The following is a 26,883-nucleotide window of genomic DNA, read 5'->3' as shown; positions in this document are numbered from 1 at the left end:
TTCTGGGGAAAGCAGGAATTTTGTGTGTGTTTCTGTAGTCCATTTTGACACAATGACTAAGCCAAACTGCTATCCCAGAATCCCATCCATGTTAGACGGAGTTCTCTGTCTGGTGTGGGAGGAGGGTTTTGGCCAAACTCTGAACCCTGCTTCTCTTTGTTGGGTTAATCTGGTTTAGGCTTCGCCTGGTGCCATTGGGTCTTCCCATGGTTGAGTCAGTCAGTCCTTGCCTATGCTGTGAACCCCCCCACTCCAACCCCAGGCTGTTACACTGTGCTTATTATGTTGGGGCAGAGCCTCCAGTTTCATTGTGGGTATTATAAACAGTTAGTCAATGGAAAAGAAAGGTTCCAAAACAAAGGATCCAAAGTGGACCATTAATGATGAGCTAATGACCATTTTAGACAAACTAATGACCAGATTATGACAGGATAATGACCATCTTACACTAGTTAATGATCAGTTTAAACCACCTAATGGCCAATTTAGAACATCATATGAGCAGTTACTTAGCTTAGGCCATCTTAGTCAAGCCAATGGCCTTCTTACACCAGCGAATCACCGCACTGACTACCTAATAACTAGTTTAGACCAGCTAATCACCTTGTTGACCAGCTAATTACAAGTATAAATCAAATAATGAGTATCTTAGACCAACTAATAACCGTGTCAGACTAGCTAATAACCAGTTTTACCTGCTAATGATCATCTGAGACCAGCTAATCACCATATTGACTACATAATAACCAGTTTCGACCAGCTTATAGCCAACTTAAACAAGGTGATAACAATTGGTAAGGCCACAATTTTCACTGAACCCTGCTTCTCAGGTGGTTAACTTGGTTTAGGCTCTGCCTGGTGCCATTGGGTCTTCCCATGGTTGGGTCAGTCCATCTGTGCCTATGCTATGAACTCCCCCTCAACCCCAGGCTGTCACGCTGTGCTTATTATGTTTAGGCAGAGCCTCCAGTTGCGTTGTGGGTATTATAAACAGTTGGCCAAAAGTAAAGAGAGGTTCCAAAACCAATAATGATGCACTAATGACCATATTATGACCTGTTAAAACCAGAAATTATCTTAGACCAGTTAATGAATAGTTTAAACCAGCTAATGACCACCTTAGACCAGCATATGACCATGTTGGCTAGCGAATTACCTGCTAATCACCTTATTGACTGGCAAATAACAAGTTTAAACCAACAAATGATCATCTTAGACCAACTAATGACCATGTTAGATCAGCTATTCACCATGTCGACCAGCTAATAACCAGTTTTTACCAGCTAATGATCATCTTAGACTGGGTAATCACCATGTTGACCACCTAATAACAAGTTTAGATGAGCAAATAACCATCTTAGACAAGATAATCACTGTTGACCAGCTAATATTTGCTAGACTGATATAGTCTTTGATAGCAATAACAGCTAATAACTTAAATGAGCTAATGACCATTGGTAAGGCCAAACTCTTCTCTGAACCCTGCTTCCCTGTGTGGGTTAACCTGGTTTAGGCTCCGCCTGGTGCCATATTTTTTTCTTGGTTGGGTCAGTCAGTCCGTGCCTTTGCTGTGACCAATCCCACCCCCCTTCCCGGGCTGCTGCGTTGTGCTTATTATGTTGAGACAGAGCCCCTGTTGCATTGGGAGGGTATTATAAACATCCCTTATAACTCAGACTTGAATGAAAGAAGTTTAATTGGGGGCACGAAGGTCCACAGTGCCAGAGGACTCCAGTCAAGTCTGAGCATGCTATGTGTGTTTGCGTGTGTGTCGCTCTGCTCATCTAGGTTGAGTCCACATCACTTCACGTCTACGCTAACCGCCTGTGGCGTGCTTTGACTATGACATCCTAATCACTGTATGAAGGAGACTGTATCTGTAATGCCCACCCTCCACTGCTCTCTTTCTTCACTCCCATAGGACAGGGAGGGCGAGGTAGCACTGATTGACAAGCTGCTGGCCAATCCTAAACTCACATCCTCAGAGTTCCAGGAATGGAAGAAAGTTTACATGGAGCTGTTTTCATCAGAGCTGCAGCGGGACCATCAGCCAAGCCCCGCCTCCGAGCCCAGCCCTGCCGCCACACCTGAACCCACCCCTCGCACGCCCTCCCTCTCACACACACACTCCTACATCGAGACTCACGTCTGATGCACACAAATGCGCACTTCGATCACTATACAAAAATGCCACCAAAATATTTTAAGTAGTCGTCGCTCACTTCCATGGACCTTAGGCTGGACGTTCAGTCTAAAGTAAGGGTTGAATTGGTGTTTGTGGACTGTTTGCATTTTAATTACAAGGTTGTGAGGAATAATTATGTGCAGAATTAACATTTAGGGATATAATAATGCATTGATGCATGATTCCGGATTTATAATTTCAGTAAATAAGTTTCATTATTTAATAATCAATATAAAAATAACAGAGATGGCATCTCAGATTACATGAACAGGGTGCACTTTAAGTAAATATTCTCAAGTTTAGCTTTCTTTGCCATTATTCATATTTGTTTGTATCCATTAATGCAATGCAAGTTAAAATTTGTTATTTCCTTGCTCAAATATAGGGTCCTATCATACACCCGGTGCAATGTGGTGCAAGAGTGGATTCAGACATGCCCTGAGTGCATCTGCACCGTGCACTTAGATCATTAAAATAGGGTCCATAGTGTTTATGTTTTATAATATTCAGAGAATATATTTTGAATAATATATTCACTTTTTTTTTTTGCTGTATTTTCTATGGATCAGAGTATATTAGTGAAAGTGACATGACATTCAGCCAAGTATGGTGACCCATACTCAGAATTTGTGCTCTGCATTTAACCCATCCAAAGTGCACACACACAGAGCAGTGAACACACACACACACACTGTGAACACACACCCAGAGCAGTGGGCAGCCATTTATGCTGCAGCGCCCGGAAAGCAGTTGGGGGTTTAATGCCTTGCTCAAGGGCACCTAAGTTGTGGTATTGAAGGTGGAGAGAGAACTGTACATGCACTCCCCCCACCTACAATTCCTGCCGGCCCAGGACTCAAACTCACAACTCTCCGATTGTGAGTCCGATTCTCTAACCACTAGGCCACGACTTCCCCCCAGTATTTTATATTTAATTGTGCATGCGCTTCTGTTTTTACATTTGGATTACCGGTCATCTAACACTCACTTAAAATGTATGTTTAAAAAACTCTTATATTAACAAATTATTTAAAAACAAATCTAAAAATTAATATCCATTTTTCATTCTGTTCATTATAATTTTGTGATGCCTAAATTCACTTAGCATTTTACATTACAGTATTCAGTGCATAATTATTTGTTATGTATTTAGAAAAAATGGGTGACTTTTTTAATTTTGTGCATAAAAATTATTACTGGCACAATTTTATGATTTTTGATTTCAGTTCATCCCAGCGTTTCATTTTAAGGCTGAACAGTTGACACCAATGTGTCCAACATTTTAACCTATTAAACATAATGTACTTTTATGCCTCACAGACTTGTTTTAATTGATGTCAAAAATCTGATAACAGCATCTTTCTTGATTAAGGTCCATAAACACAAATTCTTCTCACTTTTACTTGTACTTTCACATCCTGACAGCAATCACACACTCAGTCTACATGCGCTTTTTAAATACTTGAAAAACATTGTTTACGCAGGCACAGATAGCTGTACAAACAAAGCTCTCTCAATGGCTCGACTTGCAACCCACAAGTTTCAGAGAATGCTACTTCTGTACACGGGGTTGCCATGATTACCAGTCCTCCAAGTGACTCAGACCAGGAGAGACAATGCTGTCTCATCGAGAACAAACCTGGCCAAACCACCACAGACAGGAAGCCGAGGTAGAACCAGAGCACTTGAACTTGGAAATGGAAACTACGGACTGAACTCTGAGAGGAAATACACATCTGAGGCACCGTTCGAACTCTAAACACACCGACTGGCACACTGTACCTGTGTTTGTCTGTCTTCTTGAAGCAAATCTCTCAGTGGACACACAGACGGTCATCACACAAGTTATCTGCCATGTGTATATGCTACTTTAGCATTCTATATACTCTACTGTATCATACTATATATTTATGATCTGCTGTTATACATCGGCTGGCCCCGACTTATAGCACTTGTACATTTGTGTGGAAGTTGTGTGCGTGTGCATGAACATGGAACACTTATGTGGTTGTCTCATCTCACCACAATCTTCGTAGAGTGTTCGGATATACCAAGAAAAGGCCTTAAAAGGAATATTCCTGGTTCAAAATCAGATCAGTCCCATTGACAGCATCAGTTCAGACTGAATTAGGCTCTGAGCCAGTTTCCACAGTCAGTCATTTTGACTCGACCCGTAGTAATGCTCTTAAAATGGAAGTCTATGGGACAAGGCAATTTACGGCGAGAAAATTGCACATTGTTTTCATCTAAATAATCCTTGTGAGACTTTTCTAGAAGCAGAACTTCTGGTAATTCCTGAGGGTGGATTTGTGTCTGTGTAAACAGACCTTTTCTGGTATACATGTGCTTATCTTTCAAAAGTTACAAAGTTTATAGACTTCACACAGTTAAGAGTTAAAAGATTGGATATGGACTTTCAGTTGTAATTTGCTGAACGGTTCCATTTATTTTATGGAATATTATTATTATTATTATGGATGTACAGTTTACCATATACATATATTTTTTCATATATATTTTTATTGTATCAGTCAGCTGCAGACAAAATTAGATATTATGTTGTACATTGTAATGTAGCGATGCCTAAATTCAATGCATTGATTGCAAATGAACAGCAAATTTTAGTGTTTTATTTGTGATTTATTATTTATTTTTATTTTAATGATATTTTTTATCATTATTGTCCATAACATAGATAAGGTTATTGGCTTGTCCGTATCGGCCACTTTTTATATACCCGTGCATCTCCAATAATAATAATGCTTATTATTGTGATTATCGTGCATAATGGTTAAATCTTGTGGATCTATGAGTTTTTGATGTTTTATCAATTAAAACAAGGCTGTGAGGCATACAATTTCAGTATTTAATAGGCTGAAATGTTGGAAACCTTGGTTTAGACTGTTCAGACTTAAAATGAAACTTTGGAATGAATTGAGATCAAAAATCATAAAATTGTGGCTGATAAAATAAGCCAATAGTTATTTTCATGTCCAAAATTAAAATTTGTTTAATTACACTTTTAAAAAATTAAACTCTAAAAACTGAATATTGTACTGTAAAATACTACAAATTAATTTAGGCATCACAGAATTATAATGGACAGTATGAAAATGGAAATTATAAAATTTGTTTTACATTTTTTAGTTAATGATAGTTTTTAAACATTAATTTTAAGTGAGTGTTAGATGACACTCACAATCAATTATGTTGTAAACATAATTTTCTACATATATTTTGGTCCAGTGCCTTGTCCCAGTTAGAAACGAGTCAAAATAATTGAACGTGGTAATTGACAGAATGCTAAAATGGCTGCAGATAGCATTCATCTTAAACTGAACCTGGAATATTTCTGTGCCTGTGGCGTGAAACCTTCTCGACAGAGCGTAACGCCAGTGTTGGGGAGTAACTAGTTACATGTAACGGCGTTACGTAATTTAATTACAAAATAAATGTAACAGTAATCAGTTACAGTTACTAAGAAAAAATGAGTAATTAAATTACAGTTACTTATGAAAATTGTAACGATTACAAAGAGGATTACATTTGAATATTTACACACATCCACATACAGCTTATTTCTTTCCCAAATTGCACTAAGACATATGGCCCATAATCTCCGAGACGCGGAAAACACATTCGTAGAATCCAGTCATAAAAATGGAATTCAGCCTATAACGCGGACGCAATATGCCACATTTTGGACGAATAGATCAAAAGTAGGTCAGTACACTTGAATCAAAACCCGATATGGACTGATGTCTGTGAATATTAAGCCGCAAAAAGACTGAATATGAATCCTGCACGTTCTGCGTGTCTGTGGAAATCAGGCGCTGACTGGACATCGGGAGAACCGGGACTATTCCCGGTGGCCTGGCAGACGATTTGGCCTTCTACTTTAATATTGTTATTGTATAATTGCAGGCCGAATATACTAAAGCGATTATTTCCGAATCCGCCATTCGATAATTAAATCTCTAATAAATCATGAATCGGTTAGTCGTGACTGGCAATGGTTGGGCTCGCGCGCTCTCTGCGCCTCCGCCGAACGGTTTGGATCAGACTCCGAGTAATCAATGCGAGAGAGAGAGACCGGAGTGAACTGTGTAAGCGCACAGCTGGAGCAGAGAAGCGACACTTCTGTTCAGGGTTTCAGGTGCAGGTCAGTTTCATCTGTAAAGATGCTATTGTAGTTTTGTCTTTAGTCAAGCAGCAGCAGCACATTGCTCGCAATCACTCAAAATACTGTATACACGACGTCATTATTATCTTTTGTAATGTTACAGTAGTAAGTTAGCAGACAAATCATCATATTTTATCATAGGTTTAGGGGGAGCTAGTGGATACAAAAACACAACCCTTAGGAAAATTAATGTAGCCTATGGTATGGCACTAACCGTGGTTTAACTATGGAATTTGTAGTAAAAATAAATACAAGTGGTAATTCATTTGCCAAAAAAACAAAATTGCTCTTACAAAACATGGTAAAAGTCAAATAAAAATCTTCAGTATTAAAGTCATGAGAGAGATGGATGGATAATGGAAGTGAAGGTGCAGTTCAGGAGAGAACTCTTAATTACGTTGCATGTCCCCAACCTAAGGATTCAAATCTTTTTCATGTCAGGTCCAAAAAAAAATAGGGTTGTCCATGTTTCAGAATGGGTTGTGGGTGTATGAGTGTGAGATTTCCCAGCCTATTTTTTTTTCCCAGTCCACCCCTCATGGAAATTAATCTCTAGAACAGTCACTTCATGAGCATTTTTACTTATTTTGAGAAACTATCATCATATCATATACAAAGAGACAGCAGTGTTTCAGAAAGACACCAATGTTTCAGGAGTTTAGTACACAAAATAGGACACATGCTTATTAGATAACCGTATTTGAGTTGATGTATATGCTTTTATTTTTTTTATTAACTATTTTTCCCCAAACCATTGTTAGATGCAGTTAGATGCCTGTAGTTATGCAAAGATTTGGTTTCAAAAACAGTATCTATAAACTATTTCTTTTGATTTTAAATCTGCTTTGAACTTCAGATCAATCTCTAAGTAAAAGGCAGTACTAAAGTCTGATTGTGTGGTGGATGTGTTCAAATTTGATCATCTTAATTCAGGTGATGAAGAATGATGAAAGTCTGACAGTATTGAGCACTACTGTTAAGGTTAAACCTGCATGGTGTAAAATGGTTGAAGATGATTAATAGTTGCAAATTAACATTCATTAGAAATTTATAAAAGTAATCAAAATGTACTCAAAAGTAATTAGTTACATTACTTTATTAAAGTAATTAAAAAAGTTACACTACTATTACATTTTAAATAGGGTAACTTGTAATCTGTAACCTATTACATTTCCAATGTAACCTTCCCAACACTGCGTAACGCCTTGCCAAACTCAGTCTCTGATAACAGATGAGCATTCAGTGAAGTGTGTGGGCTCTGATTGGTAGAAAATTGCACAGGCTTCATTATCCAGAAGCAGCATTATCTCTGTAACTTGAGTCAAATTATGGAAGTTCTCTCTTCACTATGGTTTCCTGATATTATGAGGTGAAATTATGTGTCTCTTCACAAATGAGAGTTCATAATCAAAAACAGATTTACACGTGATGTTCCTAGTGCAAAAATTTGCATCCTTGAGTGAGCAGGGACGGCACTTACACGTGATTGTGTATCCCTGTGCAAGGGTGTCATTCATTTTTAGTGCTTAATCTCTTTTAGTGCTTAAAATATTTTTTTATGGACTATTGTGTTAAATTCAAAACTTTTAGGAGAACTTAAAGGACAGTGTTATGTTTCAGTATTGTATAGCTCTGTTTGGATTCAAATTGTCTAAAAGCTGCCATGCAGCTGTCCTGAACAGTGCTGCTAGTGTAGGGAAATTTATGTCAAGACAATGGTGAGTTTTTATGACAGCCGTGGTCATCATGACACCTCGCTGGTCTCAGCCCAGGGACTCGCCGCACGGCTCGGCTGATCAAAGCTGTTGCCCTGAACTCACCCCAGCATCTGTCAGAAGCAGCAGCTCGACTCCAGAAATTACATATATGTCAACGTTCAGGAGGTCGTCCATCTTTATAAACTCTCAGAGCAAAATATCTCTTGCTGCAATGCTTGTAGATAAACCACAGTCACATTAGTTTTTTGTTTCTTAACTGAAGCTGCCAAATGATTTAATGTCAGTGTTTCAGCTGTCGGGAAGGCCGTGCAGAGCAAGAAGCGCTCAGGCACTCACAAAGATGCTTTATGTGAGATTTTTAAGAGCACACTGAATGTTCAGAAGAGAGTTTATTGTATGATAAGATGTGTATTATATGATGTACATTGACATTTCAGGTTTGGCATAATGGAGCACATTTCATTCTGTATGTAATCAAAGACAATATTAGCTTGTTTTTGACTCAGTGAGTGACTCAGGTGCTAATGTGTCCATGGGAATCATGAGAATGCATTAGTTCTTAGAGAAAGTGATTACCAGTGAATTTAGAGCTACTAGAATGGATGTCTATTGGTATTTTACCAATATATTATATTATCAAAGTTATTCTTAATTTAGTGAAAACCATGTTATGTTTCTTTAGGAGCCCATTTTTTAAAACAAAGTTGTCGTAAAACATTCAAGTTCATCAATATCCGTGCTGCTGCCTGTCTTTATTATGAGTAGGGCATGTAATTTGGGCAGTGCAGTTTCCTCTGTGTTGTGTTTAGCGTACAACCTGGTAAAGTTTACTTTATTTATTACATTATTTAAAAAGAGACTTGTTGGTTTCTGCAGATTCCAGTGTGGTTTTACCTAGAGTCAATAAACTTTTATGGATGTAATCATGCTATATTTTTTGCATTTGCGTGGAGTTTTTTTTTTATACGCTTGATATTTACATTGAACAGAGGCTCGAATTTTGGTGAATCCTGTAAGTTTTATTTTAACTGGAGAAATCTGCAATCTGTTAGTATTCCCTTTCATCAGTGGCAGTTTCTCAGCTTCCATTTTCAACCTGGATGTTACCATCTTTGGCTTAAAGGTGAGTGCCTGACCATTAATATTCGCCAGAGATATCGGAAGCCTGTCAAGCAATGAGTAAAGGCACCTTTCTCCAATGGGTGACTAAAATAGATGCCCATGTAAATATCCTAGAAAGCTGTTCTTTTTTTTTCTTTCAGAAGCTTGCTGGTTTCCAGGCTGTTCAGTGAAGGTAACGGACTCAGCTTACAAAAATGAATGGAGATTGTTGGGTTTGTTCTTAGTCTTAGGGTGACAATTGGTTTGTTTTCTTTGGGCAGTTCAGATGGAAAAATCTAAATTTCTACATTAGTCTAATCAGCAAACTAGATTAAGCTGCTCATACTCAAATCTCACAAATTTTATATTATTACCAGCAAATTTGTGTTCACAATGATAAATTAGTACAAAAGACTTTAAAGAAACTCACAAACTGCAAAATAAATGTTAGCAGTCAAATCTTTTATTTATGCCTTTCTCTCTTAGCTACACATTTGCATTGATTCATTTGTAGAATAACGTCAACAATATTCTTTTTACAAACTAAAGGCTATTTATTTTTATATAAACAAGAAATGGTTACTACTACATCTAAAATTATAAATTATGAAATATATTATGAAATACATGCCAGCCAAGTTACTGCTGCTGACGTGTGTCTCACTGTTTTACAAGATTTCTGCTCCACTACTGTATTTGCAGTACACTTTAATTCATATTGGTATTTAATGACACTATATAATCTGTGATGAGTAATCTTGATTTCCATGCATGGCATGAGTTGTCAGATATATGTGTGACTATGTAATTTTGTTTATCACTGCTCACTAAAAATCTCCTCATCCTCCCGCCTTTGGCTCATCTGCATCCCACACACACTCAATGATATTGATACTTGTACTTGCCCACTTTGACTTCCCATGTACCCTTCAAAATCAGTGGTCTAATTTGGCTTTCTCACTCAGCGTCTGTTAGTGTTGCCTCCTTTCACAGTCTGTATCAAACATTCATGGCAACTGTCTCTCTGTCATAAGACATTATGATTGTCACCATTGATCTTCAGGCAGTGCCAAATAGTAAAATCTTGTCCAAACTTGTCCTTATCTTGATTACTTTTCCATTTGGTTGTCTGTCCTTTCTTTACGCCTTTAAAGATGCAATGACCAGAGTGCGCAGTGCTCTGAAATTCCATCCTTTCCATCCTATCCTTTCTCTGGTGTCCTTAGAGGATCTATGCTAATTCTCAGGACAACGTCTTTATGACAAGTCATCTATCAATGTCATGACTTTCTCTACCCTATTCATAGTGACCTAGTTAAGGAGCTCCTTACTACTTGCTGGAAAACACACTTAACAGCAATATACCCCCACCAAGGTCTTCTATACAGTATCTAGGTAAAATAAAAACCCTGTTTTCCCTGCCACATTACAATCCATAGATCCATGACAAAAAGTTAACACCTGTTCTCTCAGCTCTCTTTGCCCCATGATAGCCAGCTGTTTGTCTGTGTGTATGTGGGATGGTGTTTGTAATTGACTTTTAGGTCTCTGGAGGGTCTTGAAGAGTCATTATGGCACACTGAATCCCACACAAGGGTCCTGGTAGTTTACACACTTCTCTCCAAGCATCATATTCCGTATCGTACTCCAGCACATTTGTTGTACACACCTCATGTCCTTCCTGCCATTTTCTGCCTCCAAACAAAAGTACACGTCTTTCCCCTGTTGCGGTCAAACCATAGCAGAAGCGGTCATTCAGTAGGGGCTTTAAACGGGTCCACAGGTCTTGCTCAGGACTGTAGTGTTCAATGTCACAGAAGGGCTCATACATTCCCAAAAAGGTGTAAATTTTTCCTCTCGCTGTTGCCATCTGGTGGCCAAATCTGGCAATGGACATGTTAGAACGTCTCTGCCAGGCATACCCTTTAACTGCATTCAGAAACAGTACTTCTTTGCTACTCTCTAAGTTATTGACATGGATGCCACCTGAGATGTATATTCCTGTTCCAATAGTGGCACAGGCATGTCCATGAACTGAATATTGTAGGGATACACCACTGTGCCAGCACCCTTCTCTCATATTGTACCTTTCCACAGATGACAAAGAAGGCTCACCCCTCTGGCCCCGTCCACCGATAGCAAATATAACACCTTCCACCACACAGCAGGCAAACTGTGCCCTCTTCTGCAAGAGTGGCTCCATCTCCTCCCACTGCCCAAACCGTGGGTCATAGCGCCACACCTGGTCAGTCACAGTCATCATAGCACTCTTCTCGTTCTCCTCATCCACATGCACCACCTCACCACCTAGTATGAATAGGAAGTTCCCAACAACACATACTCCCTGGTGCTGTAGCTTATTTGGCAGGGCTGTTGATAGCGCCTGGAATTTCTTACTGCGAGGTTCGTAGGTTAGTATCTGATTCTTGGGCCTGTTTTCCTCTTGTCCTCCTCCCACCAGAAGAATCTTGCTCTTTGTGGCTCTTAAGCTGGTGTGGACACTTTGTAGTAGAGGCTGTAGGGGAACCTGAAGGTGGTAGTTAAGTGCTTTCTCCACTACACTGTGGACGAAGGGTGTCCGTAGAGCATGTTTCAGTGCACTGAGTTGAGACAGCTCTTTAGGTGGAATCAAACCAAATCGGATCCGACTGAGCAATGCGTTACTTTGCAAGGAAGATTGTGGGTTGCACTCTAGCCAGTCCAAAACCAGCTGTAGAAGGTCTATCTCCTTCACTCCCGGCATCTCCTCAACTACGAGCACCTCTTGCAGAGAATCTATGTTTAACACCATTAGCTCAGCCTTGTATTCCTCAGATGTAAGTATTCTGCACATGTTACTGCCAATAAAAGAGTTGCAGTCATCGAATGCTTCAGAAAGGCCGTAGCGAGCTGCTATGTTCGCAAAAAAACAGCAGTTGTCAGGAGCAATGCTTTCAGAGATGTACCGAGTGCAAAGATCCACGGCATGGGTGATCTGTAGATAGCAGGCAGCCTGTAGTGTGACCTCCAAAGTGGAGAGTGACAGTGAGATCCATGAGGTATAGATGAAGTCCAGTATCTGCTCCAGGCCCAGAGATGACAAGGCTGGCAAGCTGATAATACGGGCAGCGGATTCCAGAGTGTATTCCTGAAACATAGACCAGAAGTAGTCGCTGGAACATGCTAACAAAGTGCGATGAGCAGGGAACTCCACACCTTCTGTCTTCAAAACAACATCACACATTCGACCCTCCAGACGCAGGCTCTGGTACCGAGACAAAACACCTTCTCCATGACTGTTGCTGAGCATCAGGTAGTAATTCATCACTAGGAGAGGAAGGGAAAAAGATAAGGGAGTCCAGTGAATTTAGGACTGAATGACAAAGCACAAAAGCAAGAGGAAAGAAAGAAAAGTTTAAGTCAATTTGCTTCGGCAAAAGTTGTTGAGATTAAAGAAGACGAAAATAGAAAATAAAAAGGTCAGTACACCAGCCGCGTCTGTTAGGATGTAGTCTATGACATCTGCTGGCATCAAATGCTTAAGTGTAAAGGGGAGGGTCAACTATTTCTCCTCCACCCAGTGGGCAGACAAACCTTTTGCATCAACCAGATAGGCATGTGTTTTCTATCAGATCTCTAGAAGGGAGGGGTGATGATGGGCAGACATTTTGGGGCCAATGGTTGGGGATAAACAACTTCGAGCTAGTTACACCTTACATTTAGAGAGATGGGTACACAGAGAGTGTGTGGGAGTGAGTGTTAGGCTGGGTGATTATTGTATGTAGATCTGAGGTCATCTCTTGATAAATAAGGGAGTTAGTCAGCACTGTGGATTTCTGTATGTTGCCACCAGAAGCCATGTCTCACCAAGGTGACAGGAATAGAAACCCAGTTGATCAGAGGGACAGTCAGGACACAGTCTATAGCCAGAATAGAGAAAATAGAATCTTGCCTAGAGGACAATGAGAACGACTGGTAGATTATTCAGCAGACACAAAGACAAAAGAAATAAAGATTGTTTACAATCAATGAAGAGTGAGGTTGATTTGTGGACGTGTATTGTGTAAGTGTGATCCACAGCGAAAAGGACACATCCCAATCTCGTGAACATCATACCCTTCATCCTCCCTGAATAGCTGCTGGCTCATAGCTTGGACAGAGCAGCGTAAGGCTAGATTGCGGGTAGGGGGTATTAAATATAAGAGTGAGGGGTGATTATGATAGAGCTTCTGGTTACATTCTCACACACTCTGCTCATGATCGCATTGGTCTCTCCACTGTCTAGAGCATTTCCAATACAACACATCTACGAGGTAATTGGTAACTTGAGATACTTGTGAATGCACTCGCACTCAAGTGCAACTGCAGCGAGTCATGATGAATCATATGGCGATTTTCCACTGTGTGGTTCTAGTCGGCACGGCAAGGCTCGGCTTAGTTTGCGTTTCTACTGAAGTTTAGTGCTGCTTTGGAGTGGGTGGGATTATTCATGCCATTATAGCTGCGTCGCCTCTACTGCCACGACTCCTGAGAAACTTTTTAATTCCGCGTCGCCCCATCTAGCTCTTGCTGGATCCGCTCCTCTGCTATCAATGAAAGGAATGTCTGTACTTTTTCAACAGACAACGAAACAGCCACTTTTTGATTGTTAAAAAAAGGTGCGCACGTTCGGAACAGTTGTGTTCGATCCTTCGCTGGCTGTGCTGATTTAAATCTAGCGGTTCTGTTGTGTTTGTGTCGCAAGTTCAGGGACACAGGTAGTGACGATTCTCTCCGGCCAATCCGTGATCAGCAGAGTTAACGTGTCACTTTTTGGTAAAAGTGAAAAAAGTGAACCGTACCGAGCCATACCATGAAGTGGAAAAGCGCCAATAGAGGGGTGTGCTTGTGTGTGTGCTACTCAAGGAAATAATTTAGAAGACTCAGTGTCTGTACCGCCAAATCCTGTGCTCACCTTACAACCCCTTTGGATTCATACTTTAAAACAAGTAACTGGCCTATTAGGGACCTTGACATGTCTTTCCACTCAAGCTCGTTGAGCATTATTGGATATATTTAAATGCACAATACAACTTTGGGGCTCTAAATTAGATGCATTATTTATGCTGCACTTTTTATATTTCGTCAACAAAACCGAGACTCCACTTCATTGCTTAAGATCTTTTGCAGGGTCATGCTCTCATCTGCCACTACAAAATCTATATTTACTATTTAAATGAAAAATTTCAAATCTGATGGATGCACTTAATTTCTGATACAACTGATTTATGTTTTCAGTCACTTTCAGACTCTCTGGTCTCCCTGTTTTTACCCATCCGTCCAAAATGGTGTCAGTTCTAATTATAATTGTGTCTGTTCTTCCTGTTAGAGTTTTTGTTTGGCTATGGTGGTCATGGTGAACTATTTTGATATTATCTGGTGTATATAAGGCTTACAGGTAAGAAATTCCTTTGAATTAACACACATTTCATAGATATACAATCCAAAATGTGTAATGGAAAGCATACGGTAGCAGAAAAGAAGACTATAAAAAAAAAAAAAATCAATGGAAGTTTAGGTATTTCGAGCTTCTCAAGAACTAAAGGCTGCAAGAACTAAATGCAGAGCATTGCATTGTGGGTAATAAGGGAATTATGAAGGCTTTGTTGATTAGTTAGACAGCTGCTCACTCTCTCTGTGTTCCAGACACCACTGCCAGATGCTTAATCCCCCCCCCCCCCCCCCCCCCCCCCCCAAAAAAAAAATTCCATTCCAATTCCACATGATTGCTAAGTCCTGTTATATCAATGTACTCAGTCTCTCATACTCTCGTCCATGAGGTGCATCCTGGCTGGGAAGCTTTTCCAACAGGTTTGAATGTATTTCAATTTACACTGGAAACTTGTTTGCTTGTCTTTCATTTCATGATCCAGTTCACAACATACATTTTTTCAAAGCAGCCTTGCAGAAAATAAAGCCTTACAAATGAAGGAATGTAGACAGTTTATCTGAATTATATATGCATGTGTTTCTCAGCTCTTAATGCAGACTGAGGAGCAATACATGATCTTTAATAAGGACACTTTCACTCAAAGGTCATGACACCTGCTGCTATTAAACTAGATCATAGAGCAGTACAGACAAATATGATGTGATTTACAAGTGAGGAGAAAAGCAACTTTACACTGTTAAACTGATCCCAGTTTATGTACATAACAAACCAATGGTGCGACATTTGAAATCCAGTTCTATTTGTTCAAGGATAACAAGTGCTGGCTTCCTCCTACGGGTTTGCTCTTCAAGAGAACGTGAAATCATGTTTTATTATGCAACAGCCTACTCATGTACTGCAACACACAAGAACAAAGCCATAGATAAAGAAAGAGATGTGTAGGGAGTGAAAACAAGCCTGCAGCATGAGACATTTTAAGTAGCGCTGTCAATCAAAGGAAACTTGGCCAAATGAAATGCATGACATTCTGACTAATTAAAAACATTTATAGCAAATATTTGCATATGAATCTTCTAGACATAAAATACATTAAAAGAAATTAAATTTTATGGTGTCACATTTGTTCAAGTTGTTTTAAGACAAAATCTGTTTTTTTGTTTTTTTTTAAGGAGAAAAGAGGAAATTTAAGATGAATCATACTAGCTAATGTCTTCAGTCTCATATATTCTGTTTTATGATTCATTTATGGTTGTAGGAGAACACAGAACTTCTATAAAATCAAACTTTAAAGGGATAGTTTACCAGTGAGGGTGAGTAAATGACAGAATATAAATGACAGAATATGCATTGTTTTGGGTGAACTATCCCTTTAAGTTAAACATTTTAACAAAAGTTTTAAAACAAAATACAGAATAGCATACAGGGAGGTTTAAAAAGTGGTGACCTATTTTAGACAGACTAAACCCTGGTTCAGAGCTTCGAGTTGCTCAATTCCCATCAGTCTTTGCTATGATATATAATCCATTATTCTCGGGTCAGTAGGTAGTGTCATCATTAAGGCTTGTCGTTGATTTCTTTGCAACCAATTCTCTGGGAGTTGTGGTAAATACATGAACCTGATTGGATGGAGATAGTAACCAAAGCCTTGGAAAAACTGGGGACGGAGTCACCTGTGAAGATGAGAAGGATTAGTTAAATGGGTTCACTGGCATTAAAAACATGTAATCTCAAAGTAGTATGCATAGCAAATTCTGTTTGTATTCTGTAGAGTGGGTCACAGAGCATGTTTTGCTCTATAATTGGAAGGTCTGGTGAGGCATGCTGGGACTGCACAAAGACAAACTTTCAATGCCCCACTGATCTGTAGGGTATTAATAGAGCCTGCTTCACGCTCTTACCCCTTTACACACTCCAGCCCTGACATATGCACACTAACATATGTGCAAACTACTTTTATAGCTACTGACACCATGTGGCCATTTGTGTAAACAGCATGGAGCCTTTCTAGATGATTTCAGTGATGTGACGCATTTAGAAAAATGATTGCTCTTTTGTTTCTGCCACTGGCAGAGATGGGATGTTTTTATAGGAATGGCTAGGGAGGGGCTAGCAACAAGTCTGGGGTGACACAGAAATCTTCATTAATTTAATTTAAAAATGTGATTGACTATAAAGTATTGGACTTTTTAGTGCCTAAAACACAACTGGATACAATTAAATTCTACTAAATATTATTTGAGATATTTGCAAATTAGATAAAGTAATGCTGAGTGACTATGACAATTTGTGTATTATTCCTCACTTCCAGGTATTTTAATAAATTAGCTCACTATAGCTTTATTGATTAGTCAGCTTGGTTCTGGTTCTCAAAACCCCCAAAAGCTTGTTCTCCATCATTGCATACTCATTGATGAGACATGCAGATAGTGATAAGAATTGGTTAATTAAAAAAAGGACAGAAGTCAACAGCACATAAATGCCAGAATGTAAAATTTGTTATTTTATGCATTTAAATAGTAAAATTTTTGTTTGTACTTTACAAAATAAAAAATAGTGCATATTTTCTAGTATAAGTGCACTGTGATCCTATTTACTTGTGCATTCAATTAAAAAAAAAAAAAAAACTTGTACCTTATTGTGAAGGCCTATATTGTATATTATGATCTCCAATTGCATAATATTTTTGTACATGCATTTAAGAGATAAATAAATGCACTAATTGCCTTTTTGGTAATTTCATGACTTAACTGATGACAGAACTACATTGTATGTTCATAGTTTCTTGTTAGCTTTATTTTTGATAATGCAATATAGAGCGTGCACCTTATATTCATGTAAAGTTAAAAAGGTAGAACAGCTGTCAAGAGAGGAAAGTTTGTTTTACTCACATATAGACTAACAACATCTCATCAGACCACAGTTTACTGTTGTACTACTGAAGCTCATTTGGCACATTCTCCCACCCCCACCCCCTGGCTCCGCCCCTGGTTTCTGCTCGCATTCGTGTTGTGTGTACATAAGATTGACTACCAGCAAAGTTTTTTGACTAACCAAAAATGTTAGATGGAAAAAAAGGGGTGTGAGTGTGTATTTGACTATCAGATTTACCTGTGTTGTTTAGTCCTTGGTGACCCATTTGAGTTCACTCTTTACGTTCTGGAGCTCAGAAAGGTCAACGGCGGGGCCTGGTAGTTTCACGCCACCAGGGAGGGCCTTTTTCTCCTCTGGAGTCACTGAGGATGCCTATGAAACCAATTGTGAGAGATATACCTGAGTGGCCCTCACATAATATCTCAAGAATGTGTCCTATTTTACTCACAAAATAATAAGTAGAATAAAAAAAAACTTAATTTTAAATACATAAAATAAACAAATTAAAATAAAGCTTATTTGAGGAGCACAGTGTGATATAAATAATTTTTTTTAAGTTTTGTTTTCTTGTGATTGAAAAAGCAGATCTAAGCACATTTCTTATTACTAAATATAAGAAAAGCATATTTAAATAGTTTATAGTACTTGACATTTTAATAAACAGTAAAAATTGTCCACACGTTACATCAATTAGCACATCAATAACAATGAACATAATCTGTATGTTGTTATTTAGTAATAAAAAAATCTTTCTTTCTTTCTTTCTTTCCAACTTCATTGCTTTTCATTACCGTGTGCAAAATGTTTGTATTAAAATAGTTTTTTAGTTGGCTACTGAATGATAGTAATTGTGTTGATTTTAAAATATGTTAAAAAGTACTGGATCACATTAATAATATTCTAATGAGAATCATTAATAGGAATAATGCAGATCTGATAAATAATATCAATTCTATTGTAGAATTGGATATGTTCATGTTGAAAATATTGTACCATTAACTTTTTTTTATTATATACAAATAATATAATAAATATTTTATTATTACATTTAAATGTGATCTGGTAACAGGATTACATATGTGTGTCTAATTTGTTTATTTATAAAATGGTGAAATGTGTGTATGGGAGCTTTCTTCCAGCAGAATCTGACCTCCTCTGCATCTACTGTATCTTCTCTCTTCTTCACAGGATGTCCCGCCCCAGGACGCAGAGCCCCCATCGGAATATTAAGGTTGGCCTTTGAGACAGACAAGAAAATCCAATGAGACAGTTACCATCGCTGCTACACCTCACAGAGCGCTGAGGTGAACACCCCTGACACAGTTCATTTCCTCCTGCAACCGCGTCTATAATCCAATCACCAGAGTACCAAAGTCATTTAAGCTCATGTAATGTTGTGCAATGGTCAAGCGTAGTTGTCGAAACCAAACCTTTCCACAAAACCTGCTGGACGTGTCTTCCTGCTGGAGTTTGTATTTCATAAAGAGCAAAGTGCCTGTATGAAAATGAGCTGCGAGCAACATAGATAAAACAGTGAGATGACAGACATCCTTCTGTTTGCTGAGGCCCGACGCGGACAGCCTGTCTTTTTTAGCCCGGTCTTTATTATGTGGCTTCTAAACGCTGCATGTATTACAAAAACAAAGTCCAAAAGTGAAAATGGAAAACGTGTTTACAGCTATACATTAGAAGGAAAGTGTATGGATTGTTGCCACGTCTCTTCTTTTATATATTACTATTGTTTTTTTTCTCAACCATCCTATGATTTTGGTGAGTCTCATGAAAGCAGGTCACATTTTACCCCAAAATCAAAAGAAAAGAAATTATATTTTGGATTAGTAGAAGTATTTACATTTCCCCCTAAGTCATTAATACTGTTATCCAACTGTTTTATTTATTAAATAACTATATTTTGTTTATTAAATGTAATACTATTTAATTATAAATATAAAAGGATATACTCTAAATATATAATATAAAATATATTTTCATGTAAAGAAAAGAGAATGGAAATTTTGTTGCATGATGGTAATGGGAATTTGGAGGGGAAAATGTTGAATTATAATAAAAATAATCTGCAAAATTGACTTTCTATTTCATTTTAATTAATGTGATAATTTCCATGTAAAACCGCAAACTTTTATAAATTTATAAATTATTGTCCTGCTCTATTAGTCACACAAGGTCAAATCCTCAGTTTACAATTTTGCAATTTAGTGTTTTGAGTAGAGCATGTGACATCTCTCAACCAATCCCGAACGCTCTTATGGATTTGGCTTTACTACAGTTTTGCATGAACTTCATGGTCCAGTACATCAAACCCTTGAGTTTCTTCTTCTTTCATTTCTCTGAGTTTCCCTCTGTATAGGCTGCTAGACGAAATCTGATTGTTGGCTGTTTTAGGATGTACAGTAGTGACCATGTGCTCCTGTCTTTGCATGCATGACCAGTCTTCTTCTATCTGTGCTCTCTGACAGACCATATCTTCCATATGCTTGGGCTTTTTATGGATTCATGTGTATCTGGAGAGTTTTTATGGAAAGATAAAGGTGTCTATTTTTGGCTGAAGTGTTCAGTGTTTGTAAAAATTGTTCTCTAAACTGTGGTGAGCTGTTGAAAATCTTTCTTTCTGTCTACGTTATTGCTCCTAGCCAGACGTATAGTTACAGTGGGGAAAACTAGTATGTGAACACTATGGATTTCAGTATAAATTAGTCATAACTTGATCTAATCTTCAACTATGTCATATCAATAGAAAAACAAAAAAAGTATACATTTTCATTTCTTCTTTTTTTAACACAAAGGAACATTTTATAGAGGTTTATGCTGCCAAAGAACATTTAAGCAGATATTAAAACATACTTTCACATACGTTTGCCAGTGTGTAAAATAAAAATATATCATCTTTTGCGGTTATTTAAGCAAACTTCAAATTCAGAGCACATTTTCACCAATTTATGCAAAACCCACAGGGTTTACATAGTTTTTCCCTTCAGCTGTAAACACCGGTTAGCAATAGGAAAATGGCTGTAAGGACTTTAATTAAAGTAAACAAGTCTATTTTTATATAAAAAGTTTCTGTTTGGAAAAGAAATGTTTTCCTATCAAGAAGAAAAAAGCTTGACACACATCAACACCATAATGTATTTCAAGTATTTGTGAATGGCCTTGTGTGAGTGTTGTAATGCAATGTACATTCAAATGTTTTTACTCAGTATTCAAAATAGGGAACTGACTTTTCAGAATAAAATATTTAATGTCGACATGTTTAAGTGTGTTTGAGCAAAGAAAAGCACACTGGGAACCGTCTGAGGGCCGATACAAATCAATACAGAAGTCCAAAAGAAGTTCACACTGTACACTACTCTTAAATTACATACACATAAAAAACACACAATACTCACCTGCAGGGCTTTTACATTGGTCGATGGCTGTTTAGACATTCTGTGCAGTTGTGTCCACGTTCCTGCTGTAGAAAAGACAGAAAGAGACCGAATGCATTGATCAGATAAACAGAGCGGCCCGGTGTGGGTTTGAATGCATGTATTTTGTCTGCAGCTATATATATGTATGTTACAGAGAGAAAAAAGTAAAGCCCCCCTGCGGCTTTCAGGTGCCCGTGGATAGTCTTTCAGTTGCTTAGTGACTCCTGAAGTGAGGAGCAGGTAGCAGCTCTTACCCCTGAATCATTTATGTTAACATGGAGAGAACAGGGCTGGGATAACACACACCTACACACTCTTTATACTGGATATGAAACATAAAGTGTAATGTCAGCTGATATTGTAAATAAATAAATAGCTGCTCATTAATAGCTCAGAGAGACTTGATAGTGAAAAAAAATCAGAAATGTTTCATTGAAGTAGGAATTTTGTCTCCGATTATTCTCCAAACACTTTATGGGATACATTCAAAGTGAAACAATTGGAGTTTGTAGTGAACCTTCATATTTGGGTGTATCTAAGCTTGGTTGGTGACAGTTCAGATCATTTTCTTATAACAGCACAACATTTTATTAATGTTATTCTATAAAACTAATGGGGACATGCAATGAGAAAGCAGCATTTCCTAAGAATGACCTGAAGGGAAATTTAAAAAAAGACATTTACATACTTGACTACACAGGAGACTGCATGTTGAATGACTCATTTTGTGTCTCTGACAGGAAGCTGTTCGGAAATATGTCAAATCATTCAGTGTCCTAATGAGCACAGCTGTAGGCAGATGAGCTTTGATTATGTGCTCGTAGGGAGCTTTCTGCTCGTAATTTGCTTGGTTATGCTGCTGATGGAACGTCCCGTTGAGAACACATGGGATATAAGAGAAACCCTCCTGAGTACTACAGCCAGCATGCACGGTAATGCATCTGCAATATTCATATATATCAATACTTTCTGTCTTTCAATGTCTCCCTCCTTTTTTAACTTAATACAGGTCTCAGTGGGGCAGCTAGGATTGGTAGGGTTCACAACCTTAGCAACTGTAATGAGGGATGTTGTTTGCAAATTAAAAGCAGTGCATCACTGCTGCAGAGTGTTGAGCTAAATTTACATTTCAAAGAGCAGCAGAGCAGCTTTCCAACACTCCTCCAAAATACCCTTCTAAACTCCTCAATGTCCAAAATATCAGTCAAAGATCAAACTAAATGTGTTTTAACATTCTAGATTTATTACCTCCCATCTCAAACTCTAAATTTAACCACCTAGAGTATCATAAACCCCACCAGATAATAAAATATCACACTGAATAATGCATCTTCAAAAACTCCCACAATGGTTTCACAGGCACAGTTTATTTGCATTTAAATTCCCACTATGACTGGAAGTCTCCCAGAAGTTCTAGACCTTTCCAACCGGTCTGACAAGATTTTCTCTTTCATTAAAAAAAGTGTATTTGATAGTCAAAACGTCTAACAAAAGGTTTAATGGTTTGTTCATCAAATTCATTGAATGTATTATTCTGTTTATTATGTAAACCATCAAACGTCATCACAATCCTATGTTTAGATGCGATCTGACTGTCCTGCGCCAAAACCACAAGATAGAAAAAAATATATATAATTTACATGTGTATCATCACGGAATTCTAATGCTTATGTAAAAATACAGTTACGGTAACCAGCCTGTTGGTTTAGAATGAGTTATGTAGGCCTGAATCCTGCCAGAGACCTGAGTCATTATCACAGAGTCCCACGCAAACAAAACATATACATAAAACATATGAAATTAGTAAGAATGAGTGTAGAGGAAGCTAAAGGAAAGGTCAGTCTAAAAAGGTCAAACTTTGAACTGTTCTGATTTTAAAAAAAATATTGGTCTCATTATATCATCATGATAATATTTGGCATAATTTACCTAAAAGAAAAGCAGTCTAATGTATCGATTGCGACCTTAACACTGATATTTTCACACACATGCAGATGAACACACACGCACACACACATACACATCTTCCCTCTGTCCTCAAAAGTTGCATACCTGCTGGTGTAACAGTAAACCGCTGTGAGACAGACAGGACAAATGTCAATCTTTCTCTCTCTCTTCTGTCTTTCCCTTAATGGACTAAAGAGGTCTTGACTTCTGTGGTCCGGTTCTGTTTCTGTTCAAAACTTTCTCTATCTCTCTTTCTGTCCCTCACTCCAGGATATAGAGGAGCAGGGGATTCCGCTCATATCTTGGATTTGTTCACACTATAAATAGTAGTGTGATACACAGAGGGGACCTGCTTTCTGTCCACCCTGGCTCTTCACTTCACAGAAGCTATATAAGCTCCATTAGAGTCTCATTCACGGTCCTGTTACGACATACGCAGTAGGGTCCAAACATGAGGATCTGGGATTTAAATTGTAATTTAAACATGGAAACAAATGCAAGTTTTTAATAAGAGATATCAAGCACTATTTCTATGTAAAAATTTTTACCCTGGTCATGTGAGTCCTTCATACAAATGTTAAGATATTTTTGTTACCATTTAAACAAGATGGTCATCGGACAATTTTAAAATTATGCTGAAAAACATGATTATTTATTTATATCCATAAAAATTATTAATTTGTATTATTGAAAAATTGGCGATGATATTCATATTTTACACATTTTTTTTAATACACAAAATATTTATTTAATGTTAATACAAGCTTGAAATTTTAAAAATTAATGATAAATAATAATAATAATAATAATATAAAAAATATCTGTCTATCTAACGCACACACATAAACATATACACATACAATAAACTTATTTCATATTATTTCGTATTTATAATACATTTTATATTAAATTATTTTATTTATTTAGAAGAAATATGAATACATTTCCCGGGAAATAAATAATATACTGAATATATCATTTATTATGTTATTCAAATGTTCATAAAACATGTTTATTTATATTATTAATCAATTAATTAGTAATTACATATGACAATATATGGAAAAACTCGTTTATATATATTTATATATAATCTTGTTTTTTATATCAATTGTATAAATAAATAAATAAACTTAAAATAAAATAAAACTTGCCCAGTCATCCAAACTTGATGTGCCCACCAGAAACACAGAATTACAACAGCATTGATGTAAAATTTAAAATAGCATTTTTAAATTGCCACCAAGTTTGTGTACAAGCATATTTGCATATATGTATAAATGTGTGCTATATTTAGGAGACCCAGATCGCAATGTCCTCAATATGCCTGAACCTAAGAGAGAATGTACAAATTATAACATTACTACTGTAGATCACATAATGAAAATGGAAGAAAACAGAGTTCAGAAAGAGTGACTGGTGATAGATGAATAGACTTTGACCTTTTCACGACACATGACACTGATATCGTGACCCCACGGTGCCCTTACCTGTTCAGCTGCCAGCGTGAGGTCCACACCTCCTCACTGCTTTTGTGTTCTACTATGACCAGTCAAAAACCCTTCCTGTTCTCTGTAAGGTCCTCCTCTGCTCTCTTACACGCAGTCAGAGAATCACAGAGCAATACTTATTAAGATCATGACCTAATTTAGGCTCCAGCACGCAGAGCCCAGGGATAAATCTGATTGGGCCACAGTTTGACATGACGACCCATTCCCAGTGGTAGCAGCACTGCCAGTTTAGAGGAGTTTCAGATCTTAAACTAGGCAGATTTTGACCCACAAGTGAACAGGTATAAACAAACGATGGAAGTGGCACATAATTTCACTGGAAAAGTAGATTCCTTAAACAGAACCTGGTGCTATAGAGACATTAAAATCATTGGGTTTGAGCGCACAGACTGGTATAATATATATTTTTATATACTTCCACTTGCAAGGATAAAGGTGTTTGCCGAATGCATAAATGTTAAACGTGATTGAGCCTAATACACTAAACTATTTGAAAGGCTAAATATCAAACTAAAACCATAAAATGGAATATTAAAGACTGTTAAAGCATCTTCTGTCCTTACCTGGTGCCACTAGTAGTTGACGTGTAATCCTGCTCACTCAGTTCCTTCACTGCTGAGCATAAACCTTTACTGGAGCTCAGAGCTGATGGGGAAGGTGTCCTCTACAGACAGCAGAGCTATGCAAATCCTCACCTGAATTCTCCTCCCTCTACCTGGCGTCACAAACTTCCTGCTCATCCTGCCAGTCAGCACATATACTACAGGTCAAACACAATTATTAAATCCTTTTTAATGTGCATGTAACATTTATATACTATTGCAGTGCAACTTGAAAGTGGCTAAATGCATGGTTGGACAGTACAAATATTGTTGAATTTCATTAACAGGTCATAGAAGTGAGTGGAATATTAGCAGAATGACACAGTCCTTTGAGTGTCTGTTGTCTATTTTATAAGTATCCCTCCTTATGGACACATGGCATTATGAAACTAGCAGCATCTCTTTTATGAAAGTGAAGAAAGAAGAAGAAAGTGACATGACATTCACATTCTGAGTATGGTGACCCATACTCAGAATTCGTGCTCTGCATTTAACCCATCCAAAGTGCACGCACACAGAGCAGTGAACACACACACACACTGTGAACACACACCCAGAGCAGTGGGCAGCCATTTATGCTGCAGGGAGCAGTTGGGGGTTCAGTGCCTTGCTCAAGGGCACCTAAGTCATGGTATTGAAGGTGGAGATAGAATTGTACATGCACCCCCCCCACCTACAATTCCTGCTGGCCCAAGATTTGAACTCACAACCTTTCGATTGCAAGTCTGACTCTCTAACCATTAGGCCACGACTTCCCAATTGATACTACAGCAAAAGAAGAACTCTGCTGAGCCATGAGTTATGAAAGACTGTTAAAAAAATATCACTTTTATGTATTCATAAAAGGCCGCTATTATTGCTGTCTATCTAGACCACTATTTAAGATATTAAATTATCCAATAAAACCTTTAGGAGCCTAAGGGACATTAAAGATCACTCTCACCAAGAAAGGCTTGGTTCCCAGTCAGACGGAAAAGGTTTGGAGGGACTTATCACACTTCTGAACCCATCATTTGTTCCCATGTGCTTTACATTTAAAACTGCTGTACTTTTTCATAAGATTTACTATAATAGTGGCCTTAAGTGGCAAACTGACCACCTTTTTGGTTGACTGCCATCATTTGCTTATAGGTCAACAGTAATACCTGATACGTCTTAACTAAATTCCACATTTAAAAGCAAGTTTTCTAAGTACAAAAACCACAGAGACCAAATATGTCCAGCTGGAAACTAAAGTGTACTTTACAGATACGTCTGTGGTGCAAATAAGATGTAATCTCATGGTTCAGCAAATGCAAATGAAAAGCACATGGAGTTTTTTTTTTTTTTTAGCTGCACTGCAAAACAGAGACATCCGATTTCTGAGCAAATCGCTTTGTGTGTCAGATCTTTCAACTGAAACACTTAAACAGGCTCACAAAACTGGTCTTCTGCAAATTCTGACATCCTGCCAGATTCCTGTGTCTTCTTCACTGGTCCCATCCCTAAAGCCCACACTAAATGTACTGGAGACTGGGGAGTAAGAATCCATTCATGAATCAGACTACTGTAAGCAGTTTGTGCAAGCACTGTCTGAATCATGCAGAGTCAACATCTCACCAACATATTAATTGTACCGAGAATCGACATTGTAATTGACTTTCTGCTATTTGTAATGACCTAAGAACCAATGAGTCAGCTGATAGTATGCATTTGGAGTGAAAAAGAAGGCTCTTTACTAGCCTACCTCAGACTAGAGTCCAAAATGAAGTGAGACAAAAATGTCAAAATTAGCCTTTTTTTTTCTTTGTACAATAGACTAACTATTTCAAATAAAACTTACAGGAAATGTACGACTTGTGCTGTAATTTTAGCAACATAGCCTATATAAAATCGAATTTAGTTTAGGCTATTTGTAATGTGAAAATAAATTATAATAAGCTTTGAATTA

General features: G+C 37.8%; 3 protein-coding genes across 24 annotated transcripts in view; 1 reads left to right on the top strand and 2 right to left on the bottom strand.

The window, feature by feature from the left end:
- The window catches only part of LOC132116168 (connector enhancer of kinase suppressor of ras 2-like), a 95,015-nt gene extending 75,564 nt beyond the window's left edge, over positions 1 to 19,451 (top strand). For 15 of the 19 annotated variants that reach the window (XM_059524817.1, XM_059524816.1, XM_059524815.1 and 12 more), the window contains one exon: positions 1,922 to 2,759. In XM_059524817.1, coding sequence (XP_059380800.1) covers positions 1,922 to 2,152 — 231 coding nt within the window. In that variant the 3' untranslated portion in view covers positions 2,153 to 2,759. Of the gene's footprint in view, positions 1 to 1,921; positions 2,760 to 18,656 lie in introns of those variants that run through there. The other 4 variants (XM_059524818.1, XM_059524819.1, XM_059524821.1 and 1 more) reach the window with 4 other exon arrangements.
- LOC132115737 (kelch-like protein 34) lies at positions 10,382 to 12,997 on the bottom strand. The gene has a single exon (XM_059524148.1). It carries the CDS (start codon positions 12,489 to 12,491, stop codon positions 10,728 to 10,730), a length of 1,764 nt encoding a protein of 587 aa, XP_059380131.1. The 5' UTR covers positions 12,492 to 12,997; the 3' UTR covers positions 10,382 to 10,727.
- Positions 15,048 to 24,974, bottom strand: LOC132116171 (small muscular protein-like). 4 transcript variants are annotated; one of them, XM_059524825.1, is made up of 5 exons: positions 24,915 to 24,974; positions 20,873 to 20,937; positions 18,619 to 18,705; positions 17,706 to 17,840; positions 15,048 to 16,267 (listed from the first exon to the last, which is right to left on the bottom strand). In XM_059524825.1, the coding sequence occupies exons 2-4, from the start codon at positions 20,909 to 20,911 to the stop codon at positions 17,715 to 17,717; spliced, it is 252 nt and encodes an 83-aa protein (XP_059380808.1). In that variant the 5' UTR covers positions 20,912 to 20,937; positions 24,915 to 24,974; the 3' UTR covers positions 15,048 to 16,267; positions 17,706 to 17,714. The 4 variants fall into 4 exon arrangements, with proteins under 4 accessions (XP_059380808.1, XP_059380807.1, XP_059380810.1 ...); XM_059524824.1 differs by lacking the exon at positions 24,915 to 24,974 and adding an exon at positions 24,331 to 24,456; XM_059524827.1 differs by lacking the exon at positions 24,915 to 24,974 and adding an exon at positions 22,946 to 23,111 and having other exon boundaries at positions 20,873 to 20,934.
- Positions 24,975 to 26,883: the final 1,909 nt, after the last annotated feature.

Source organism: Carassius carassius, chromosome 35, assembly GCF_963082965.1.
Source record: "Carassius carassius chromosome 35, fCarCar2.1, whole genome shotgun sequence".
In the NCBI taxonomy this organism is placed as follows: Eukaryota; Metazoa; Chordata; class Actinopteri; order Cypriniformes; family Cyprinidae; genus Carassius; species Carassius carassius.
The sequence above is the reverse complement of the archived record's forward strand: the minus strand, read 5'-3'. Positions and strand labels throughout refer to the sequence as shown.